Raw genomic sequence first — 11,120 nt, forward strand, 5'->3', positions numbered from 1 at the left:
AGCTGGAGTCAGATCTTTAAAAATATTGAGCTTTTATATAGGGCAATATCCACTAAACATGCTCAAAGTGCTTTACAAGGAATCCCTGGTCAACAGCAGCATTTAACATTTAGGACAGGACATGACACCTGTTAGGCGATATTACATTTTTTTCGGACAGTGACTACGCTTTTAAAGGCCAGGTACTTATTATACACCTGAGTATGGTGAGAGAATGTGAGTTAAGAGCCTTCTCCAAGGACTCAACTATGTGCCGAGTGAGGCTCGAACCCAGGACCTTCCGATCTGAAAGCGAGTGTCATACCACAAGGCCACATAGCCGCAGACAGATCTGGATGGTGGGCTCTTACTGTGAAATCGACGCCCATGTCTCCTCTACGACCACCTCAGTCAGGAGAATGAGGTGAGGTGAGGTGAGGTGACTGCTCATAACCAGGTATACTCATTCATGCCTGGGTCAAGAGTAACCATTTCAAATGTGAACAAAAAAGTAAATGGTATCAATAGACTTGGCATAGGGATTAGAACATTTCTGTACCTGTCCATGAGGAACGTATTCCACTCCAATGCAGGGATTTGAACTCTTGTCCCTGAGGAGGACTGTTGGGTTGCTGAATGTCTTGCTTCCTGAATAACTCTGCCCCAACAACCTGCAGTGATACAAATTAATGAATCAACAACTGTCAGAAAAACAAAACAAAAACAAAACAAAAACAAACAAAAAAAACCTGAGAGCAATAATGTACAGACAACAAACGACTACTTTCAGAGTTAATCATTTGACCCTGAAGAGGATAGGTGTTGTCCTCTAAGATATTAAAACATTTTTCTACAACAGGATTCATAATATATGTCTTCAAAAGAAATGAGTTGTGACGTGAATTTACTAGTTCTTTTAATATTCTTATTAATATTAATAAAGTTCACTTCATCAATGCTAAAGCAATTTTCTCCCCACCCCGTGATACAAAAAATTAAAATAATTTATAAGATTTATCTGTAAATTACGTAAAATTACTTGATCACTTGTTACCCTTTGAGTAGAACGCTAATATTGTAAAAAGTAACTGAAGCAGTGGCCAAATCATAATACTTCCAACTCCTAAATTAAACAAGGAATAATGTTTTAAAAAATCAAAAATAAACAATAAAACGAGCTTTTAGATAGAGTGATATCCACTAGATGTGCTCAAAGCACTTTCCAAAGAAAAGGAATATCTTTACCTTTATTAATATATTTATTTATCTATTTACTTATTCGTTTATCTTTGTTTATTTCAGTTCTCATTCATTGTTTGCTTTTTATTCCTCGACTTTATTTATTTATTTTTTTTTTTTTTTTCGTACCAGTAGAGATGGCAAGTCCTTTGATCTCCACCTGGTACTGCCTGTCTTCTACCGATGATCCTGGCTGGTGAGCATGGCCTGATTGTAAGGCTTGGTGAAACACAGCCGTCTCTAGGGGAGTCCTGTTGTCAAACAAAAATCACAGATTGAGAGAAGTGAACATTAAACTGCTGTAAAATGTGATGTAGAAAAATGAATATAACAACTTCAAAATTAACAACAACATACTTAGGGGGCAGCGTAGCTCAGCAGTACGGTCTTTGCTTTGTACCCGAAAAGTACCGAGTTCGATCACTCGCCACTGCGCTGTGTGACCTTAAGCAAGTCACCTCGCCCTAGCTCAATTTGTGGCACTACACTGCGGCTGACGCCTGGGTTATTCTAGTCTTCCCTTGGAATAGACCCTATAGAAAAATTTCCCCTATGGGATGAATAAAGGGAATTTTATTTTTTAAATTATTTTATTTATTAAACATTATACATTTGGGACTCAAGACCATATTCAGCCCATTACAAAAACAACTCATACAATATTATTGTAATTGACTGAAGAAAGATGTTGAGCCTGAAAGTTCCGTGTTTAGTATTTGGTTCCGTTTTGAAGCTCTTCAATTATTTTCTTTTAGATTTCTTAATAAAACGATTTTGTAGTTCAAATAAAACTGTTAAATATTTGTTGTGATAAATCAAGAGATTGACTAGGGCAATATATTGTTGTCAAAGAAAGTAACAGTAAATTCTATTTTTAGAATAAATGTGACTTATTTCTTGTTTTGTAGACAAAATTCTCAATCTTGATGACACAGATTAAAATGATTGGAAACCTGCATTTAAAACATCAAAAAAAAAAGCAAAACAATTTTATTTAAGATTTTTTTTCTTCAATCAAAATTCTTCAACAAAACCTTTATTTTGTTTTTAAGGGTTTTTATGGCGCTTGCGACACATTTAGGTCATCACAGCACCAGTAAAAAGGAACAAAATAAATCTAGATTTTGCAATTGAAAGCACTTGAGACAAAGTAAGACAAGTAAGCATACTATCAGTGTATTTACTCAGTTTGAGATGACCTAAAAGTCTCATCCAGACACAAACACAGGTCCCCACTAAGAGGAATACACTCAAATGTTTACAAACGACATATATATTTACAACAACAAAAAATGTAGCTACATAACAGAGTGACTATTTACAAGGAAAAAAATATAATCTCCCTAAATTATAACTATGATTGCTTCCCTCACAGTCAAGGACTCTGGCCAGAGTTATGACAAAACTAAGTAGGTAATCCCAATCCAAGACAAAGACAGAAAGCAACTCGGAAAACAGATATAAGGGGATAGAAGACACAGGGTGACCTCCTGCCCATCATGAGATCTTCAACAAAAAGAACCCCAAACAAAATCAAAAAGTGGAGAAAAATAAAACAAGGTAAAAAAGCTACAAATATGAGATGAGGAAAAATGGTGGGGACAATTAACAAATTGTCAAATTGACAAATTATCAAAGACAAAATAATCAACATGCACATCTGAATGGCCTGTGCGTTAACCTAAAATTTGTCACAATATGCTTCTTCAAGTAAATCACTTCGCCTTAGTTCAAGAGGAATTGTTCTTTTTGTGACCCAGTTGAAGTAAAATTTCTCTCAGAGGGATGGAATTAATAGTTTTAACAAATAGACTTTTTAAGTTTAAAAAAAAAAAGGAAAAGAAAAAAAAGAAACATTTTTTAAAAAGAAAGTAAATCTTTTTTTTGAAAACAATGAAAAAGTCACCTTGTCAGTGGGTTGTCAGCCTGAGGTGCTACGTTCACACCATTCATCTGTACAACTACCATGGTGTGGTCTAAGGTGGTTGATATCTTATTGTTACAATCAAACTGGTGGTTTGTTGATGTGGAAGCGTTGTCACCTACAACTCCTGATTTACTTGGAAAACTCTGCGAGAAAGACACTTTGGAATGTGAGGTTGCTGTTGTTGTTGTTGCATCAAACTTTGATGAAAACGAGGCAACCTGGTCCGTTCGCATTGTAAGATTGCTGTGAGTTTGATTCTCAGATGATGCAAGTCCTAAGGTTTTGCTGTTTGGTTTTATTGCATGCTGGGATAGGCTTTGGTTTTCTGGCATAGTAAAAGGTAATGACGGTGATGAGGTTTCGTGTATTGATGTAGAATGAGGTGGTAAAGAAGACGATGTGGTAAACGGTGGTGGTAATGGTGATGACGGTGATTGTTTATCACAGAAAGATTGCCACTGTTGAGAATGATGTATGCGTTGACCATTGCTCAAAGGAACAAAAACGCGCACCATCCCAACATCTGCATAAATAAGTGGAAGGTTTTGAACACTGAAAGACTTGGTTGAAGAAGATGAATGAGATGAAAGATTTGGAATTTGTTTGTCTAAGGCATCGAACATCACCCTCTCCTTTGGGAAGCTTAAATTTGACTTAGGTGATCTGGTTCTTTCTTTGTGGCCGACAGCTGACACAAAGCTTGTCAAAACATTCACGACCTCAGACTTCACGACGACGTCCACTGGTCCTGTTTTGAGACAAATTTCAGACAGATAATTGTGAGAATAGAAAAACCCTGGGTCACATTGTGATGGAGGCACGGATCCACTGGTTCCAAATTCTGCAGAAACTCCTCCGATATCTCCTTCTTGACAAACACCTTCTGAGACACTTGGTAGTTCTACATTGGCTTTCTTCAACCTCTTTTTCACATTCTTGCAGAGAGCACGTGTCATTGTGATGGATAGTACTCCATGTTTCTTGTCCCGCCCCATTGCATCATGGGATTGGTGACTGCTGAATAACATAGGGGTGCTGGCCATGTCCGAGACCCAAAGCTTATTGGAGATGACTCGCATATTTCGGGGAAGTTGATTGGTGCAGGTCACCACCACACTGTCAAGGTCAGACCAATTCCAGGAACCATCCTCTCTGGAAATTTAAGAAAAAAAAAAGTTTCACGCATAAATTTGGTATTATTTCTGAGTTCTATCCACCATTTTTTTTATGAGACTGATGGCCTGGTGGTATCATAAAAAAAAATTGCAAGGAATTCCAGGAACCACCATCTTTGAAAATTTAAGAAAAAAAGAAAAAAGTTTCACGCTTAAATTTGGTATTATTTCTGAATTTTATCCACCATTTTTTTATGAGACTGATGGCCTGGTGGTATCATAAAAACGCAAGGAACTTTTAAGCATGGTGAATTACCTTAACTATGCCATTCTCACATCTTTCTATGCCATTCTCACATCTTTCATTCAAGCATTAGTGTTTCATTCATCGTGTTTTATTGATAAAGGGGAAGCCTGAAACGTCCACACATTATCTGTCTTCGTTTAATAGATTGAAATTCATTTCCTATTGTTAATTTTTTTTTAAAGCTTAAAGCACCATCATTTTCATCATATTGCTCAATGACAACATTAGGATTTTGCAATCAGTGTCACCACCTGTAGTCACTAACCAGACCCAATTTTGCTTGGCTTTCAACTTTTGTTATGAGACAAGACACCATATCACTGGGCTACAGACACTATATTACGAAATACTACAATTTCATTTCTCTTGTACAATTTACGTTTTCAAAATGTTTTGCTCTCTGTCAACTTTCTGCTGACACCATGAGTCATAAAAAATACAAGACCAATTTTTTCTACATTATTCTGAAGGCATTGCAAGCTGTCTGCACGGAAATACCATCCTCTTGAAATAAAAAAAATTATATCACATTTAGTCCCGTATCAATTACACCATTAAATCGAAAGCAAAATCTTTTAAAAAAACATCAATAGGTTTTGAATAAAATCTCTTTAAAATGGGAGTCCCAATAGCTCAGTTGGTAGAGCACTCTCTTTACACGCAAAGGGACCGAGATCAATACCGGGTGCAGTTGAGATTTTAAAAAAAAACTCCCTTGTCCCCCTCAGCAGCAAATGGGTAGCTGGGTCTGTTAGATCTGGCAGAAAGTACTTTGTGATTGACTATCATCCTGTCTGAATGGTAGCAATCAATTGCTATTGCCCGTTTAACACCATAGAAATCATGATAAACTCCATCTCCATGGGCCTTATGGCTCTGAAGTACGAGTTGAAAAAAATAAACATTAGTGATTCTCATTTTTTGTTGCAAACTGTACGATAGGCGTTTAAACAAGAGAAAAAAATTCTTTGTCACTTTACTGATTCATGACACACTTCATTTCATCTTACCCTTTACTACTCTCCTGAACTCGGAATGAACTTAGATTCAATTTGACTTTGCTGTACACACTTTGGGAATCAAGGCAGAGGTCAAGGTTGTCCAAGGTCAAATGAATTCCACTCTCTGTTTGAGTAAGGGAAGTATAACTCGAATGACAAATTAAATTGTGATGAGAAAAATGAAATTTAAAAAAAAAAATATATATATATATAGTTACATTGAGGTGCAAATCTCATAGGTAAACTCTATAAACTCTCTTTCTTGATAGATAAATATTTGGTCAATTTTTGTCTAGAATTCCCTTTCCTTCTCCAAGTAAATGATTGAGACTGTAAAGAATGATTCATTAAAAAGGTGGCGCTTTGATGACATCAATTATTTTTATACATTTATTAAACACTACCCCCCCCCCCCCCCCCCCCCCCAAAAAAAAAAAAATAATTAAAAAATAAAAATAAATTATTGGTATGTTGATGATTATATTGGGCAAAATCATCGAAACTTGGAGTCATAAGATAAAAAAAACCCAGTGTGTCGACAGCAATTTGCCACCATGACAATCGGCGATCACCTTATTTTTGCAGCACTCTACATTATAGGATTTTAACTTCTATGAATCAAACGAGAAAAAAAAAAAGCAAAGTAGTTTAGACTCTATTCTTACCTCTTTGCATTTGTGGACAAGTGTGGTAGATGGTTGAGTTCACCTTTGGAAGCATCAGCTGTAACCATAGCGATAGTTTTGTGCCTGTTTCATCCTCATTGTTTACAATGCTCTCATGCAGAGGACTGGCATCATGTGATATGTCCTCTGAGAAATCGGTTATGACTTGTTCTGTTACGTCACCTGAAAACAACAATTTTTTTTTTAAAATAAAAGAAAGAAACATTTAGAAGACCCTAACCTCTAAAATAAGTATTAAGTCTACTTTTAAAAGTAGAAAATTGGGGAAAGACAATAAAATATTATCATTTAATACTTTCATGTTTTTCCAATATGCCAAATGAGCCATTGTTTTTTGCCAATACAATATTTCACTGAATTGTCCTTTTTGCAAACAAAGAGTGCCGCATTTGGAAATTTAGGGTCGCAAACCAAATAGATATTTAAAAAGAAACAATTCACTACATTGCAATGAGGGAGACCAGGGTTTAAATCCCACACTAGGCAATTTTTTTTCTTTCTTGGACTAGATTATCAATTCTCATCACTAACACGGGCAAAAATGGGCAAACTTCTGCTGACATCAATTATCTGCACGATAGATCAACTATGTTCCTGCTAGGAGAATGCTTCAATAGGATCTCTTTACACATCACATACCAGAATGAACACTCTGCGAAGACGTCCTGACTCTATGAGTGGAAGAGGACACTGATTTTCTGACACTGGGGTTGTCACGGGGAGAGGAAGTAGCCGAACTGCTTGATGGGACAGTAGCAAACATCTTGAGGCAATATTTAGAAAGGCTGGTGACGTCATTTGCAATGCTGGACAATTGGCTGGATGTTACAGAGAGTAAGTGGAGCTGGAAAAAAATAAAAATAAAATAAAACTGTTAAGGGAAGGTTAAAATATTAACTCATTCATATATTAGATGCGTGGCTATGTGGTCTTGTGGTACGACACTGTAAGGTCCAAGGTTCGAGCCCCGATCTGAGCAGTGCTTAGTCAAGTCCTTGGAAAAAGGCACTTTACTCATATTCTCTCACTGTATTCAGGAGTAAAATGAGTACCTGGCTGTTGACAGCGTTATCTTTGTGAAAAAATATATTATAATATTACCCAACAGGAGTCATGTCCTGTTCTACAAGCTGTATAAGCTGTTACCTGGGACACCTTGTTAAGTGTTTTAAGCATATTTAGTGAAATTGTGCTATATAAATTTTCCTGATTATTTTTTGTTTTGTTTTTCTATTTCAGATCTGTCAGAGGCAGCAAACAATAAATCTTTAAATTTTTACACTGATCCTAATTTTATTTTAAAGTCTGTTTTAACCCAAAATTCATTATTTCTAGCCTTGCTTATTTTAAAATTGAAGAAGTGTAAATAATGGAGTTAAATCATCTTTGATGTTAAAATTTTAACAAAAGAATTAAGTTATTGCATGTCAGTTTAAAGTTCATTAATTGGTAACTAATAAAACTTGATATAGTATATCAGTTTTAAGTGCTGTTTTAAATATCAAGATTTCATGCATCTTAATAAACAAAAATATCTTGTTTTATCTACCTTAGATTACATATGATTATGTTTATACATTGGTTTACATGCCAAATAAATTTCTCTTGATACGGTCAAGGATTTTAATAGTTGTCATACCAATAAGGTTGCGGGTTCAAACCCCCATCACCGCTGTGAAATTTTTATTCTCTATTGTCTTCTGGCACTTTCCTTCTCACTTCATCTCTTGTTGTTATCAAGTATTTTAGCACACAGTCATAAGTTGTGAATAAGTTCAGTCCCTTTGTTACAGTATCTACGAGTATTACCTGAACACTGGTCAAGTCGATATTGACTGTCTCTACATCCACATGAATACACAAGGCCAAACTACTGATATGTTCAGACGTAGGTGGACTGTACGTGCTATTGACGGCAAGCGTTGACACAACATCTACTGGGTGGAGCAGGAAAGATGGCCCCGACAGTCCTGGTGCCAGAGAGTAAAGGCAGGTCTGAGACAGTCTGATGGTCCATGGGAGTCTGTCACCTAAACAATAAAAAAAAAGGATGGTTTGAAGGACAATAAAAGCAATTTATTCTTCTTCTTCTTGCTATTATTATTATCATAATCATAATCATTATTATTATTATTATTATTATCATTATCATTAATATTATTATTATTATTATTATTATCATTAATATTATTATTATTATTATCATTATCATTACTATTATTATTATTATTATCATTATATTATTATTATTATTATTATTATTATTATTATTATTATTATTATTATTATTATTATTATTTATTATATTATTATTATTATTATTATTATTATTATTATTATTATTATTATTATTATTATTATTATTATTATTAATCATTATTATCATCATTATTATCATTATTATCATTATTATTATTATTGTAATTTCCCATAATTTTTCAAAGTAATATGTTCATTTTCTCTTGACTTTAAAAAAAAAAAAAAAAAGGAGAGGGTTAATCAACATGACTAGTCCAAACTAATAGTAAGACTGACCAATGAGAGAACCAGTAGCCGCATCAGTGGTAGTGGTCGGCAGTTCCTGTAAGACATGTATGGGTTTGGACATGACGGAAGCCACCACGACAGAAGGAAGGCACAGAACCAGAGTTGGGGACAGCCATCCCTTGACAAATGCTTGCTGGACAGTCTTCACCAGGTCCTCACAAGACTCGGTTGTCGTCGGCATGCCGGCCTTGGGCAGGAACAGCACGCTTGATTTTAGATCAACCTTTGAAATAGTATCATAAAAGAAATAACATTTTTTAAAAAGAAAATAGGTAAAAAAAATCAAATGTGACACCTTGCCTTATATTGGTATGATAAAAAAACATTAACCCTCTCCTTGCCACCTATTGTAAAATCATCACATTTGTTATGATGCAACCGTCACTTTTCACATTCAGATTTAATTCCATTTTGCTATAGCTATAAAAACTTGGCATTCTGTAATAGAGTTCATATTGTCGACCAATATTTGTATATAATGTGCTTGTTGCTTTTCTGTTTGAGTAAGAAATGTCTGTTTTTGTGTTGGGTGGGTGTGATGTTTTGGGGAAAATTCTGAAAATGGCTGGTAAGGAGAGGGTTAAAAAAACCCCAGAGCCTTTATATAGTGCAATATCCACTAAATATGCTCAAAGAGCTTTACAAGGGGTCCCCAGCAAACAGCAACACTATATATGTAGAACAAGACATGACACCTATGAAGCTATATTAAGATCTTTTCAAACAGAGACAATGCTGTTAGCGGCCAGGTACTCATTACACCAAAGAATGTGAGTAAAGAGCCTTTTCCAGAGCAGGTCTCAACCCCTGGACCTTCTGATCCAAATGCGAGAGTCATACCACAAGACCACATAGCCATAATTATTGAAAGGATGGCATGCCAAAAATTGAATTTTGAGTGAAGATAACCTGAGTTACAAAAATGTATTTTTCTTTTTGTTTTGTTTTTGTTTTCTTTAGAAAAAAAAAGATAATAATAATAATAATAATAATAATAATAATAATAATAATAATAATAATAAAAAATAATAATAATAATAATAATAATAATAAAAAACAATAATAATAATAATAATAATAATAATAATAATAATAATAATAATAATAATAATAATAATAAATAATATATAATAATAATAATAATAATAATAATAATAATAATAATAATAATAATAATCTAATAATAATAATGATAATAATAATAATAATAATAATAATATAATAATAATAATATTAATAATGAAATATAAATCGCACCTTTCTGATCAATTACAATGACCCGTTTAGATGATGTCAAAATGTCTACATTGTAGTTCTAGCAGTACGACAATCTGCTTATGACTTATTGGGTTTCATGTTTGAATTTGACTAAGGGCAGCCCAAAGTTGAAATCTTGGAAAAATATTCTTTACTCCCATTTTCTCATTATACTCAGGTCTAAGATGAGCACCTGGAGAGTCAGCCATTTCTCTGTAGTAAAGAAGATTTATTAAAGCACTGTATAGAGGTCATGACTTGTCCCTCGTGTTAAGAGACGCTGTTGGGTTGAACCCTTGTAAAGCACTTTGAGCACATTTAGTGGATGTCATACAGCATAAAGGCCAAAGAAAAGAAAATCAGATCTGAGACTTCCAAAACAAAAACAAACAAAAAAAAAAAAAATGAACTGCTGAGTTTCGCTTGTTAAATTTTGTATCTGTGATGTTAAGGTATGGTCTTGGACTCATAACATAGCCTTAATCAAATTTGAATAGGCCACTTAACAAATTGAAGGCACCTAAAACACATAATTCTTGTCCAAAAAAAGAATCACCATGTTTTTTGTTGTTGTTTTTTTTGGCCCATACCTGCAGATGCAGCGCTCGAATCAAAGGGAAGTAAGCAGCAAATGTTTCTCCTAAAGTTATGCCCTGCGGGTCATTCTTCTTTTCTCTCTCTTTCTCTTTCAATTGAAGACTTGGTGCTGTGTGAAACGTCCTGCTGTCTTTACGACCTCTCCTGGCTGCAGAAGGGGTCAAAGGTCGGCTTGCTCCGGTTCGAGAATGAGAACTAGTGGATTGGACAGATGCTGAGTGAAAAAGAAAAAAATAAATTACAACAGTATGCATAAATATAATCAAATTCCTCGGAGGACAAGTCATATATTAAGCAATAAATCATGCATAAAATAACCTACACGTAGGAAATAAGGGTCGTCCATAAATGTAATTATGCAGCCAGTCATCACTTATTCATTGTCAAAATACATGGAAAATAATATTGGTATTTATTATAGAATTGTTCTTTTAAGAAAATACAACCTTCGAAGCCACTTCGTTA

The 11,120-nt window shown here is 34.5% G+C and overlaps 1 protein-coding gene across 4 annotated transcripts in view; it reads right to left on the reverse strand.

Annotated features, from left to right (window-relative positions):
- The window catches only part of LOC144956694 (intermembrane lipid transfer protein VPS13B-like), a 90,522-nt gene that overhangs the window by 58,781 nt on the left and 20,621 nt on the right, over positions 1–11,120 (reverse strand). For all 4 annotated transcript variants that reach the window (XM_078887353.1, XM_078887350.1, XM_078887352.1 and 1 more), the window contains exons 20-28: positions 10,649–10,869; positions 8,790–9,024; positions 8,064–8,284; positions 6,894–7,098; positions 6,234–6,416; positions 5,578–5,692; positions 3,125–4,297; positions 1,348–1,469; positions 539–650 (exon numbers count right to left, since the gene is read on the reverse strand). In XM_078887353.1, the coding sequence (XP_078743479.1) occupies positions 539–650; positions 1,348–1,469; positions 3,125–4,297; positions 5,578–5,692; positions 6,234–6,416; positions 6,894–7,098; positions 8,064–8,284; positions 8,790–9,024; positions 10,649–10,869 (2,587 nt within the window). The remainder of the gene's footprint in view (positions 1–538; positions 651–1,347; positions 1,470–3,124; positions 4,298–5,577; positions 5,693–6,233; positions 6,417–6,893; positions 7,099–8,063; positions 8,285–8,789; positions 9,025–10,648; positions 10,870–11,120) is intronic.

This window comes from Berghia stephanieae, chromosome 11 (assembly GCF_034508935.2).
Source record: "Berghia stephanieae isolate SIO BIC M18660-M18661 chromosome 11, UCSD_Bste_1.3, whole genome shotgun sequence".
NCBI classification, from domain to species: domain Eukaryota; kingdom Metazoa; phylum Mollusca; class Gastropoda; order Nudibranchia; family Aeolidiidae; genus Berghia; species Berghia stephanieae.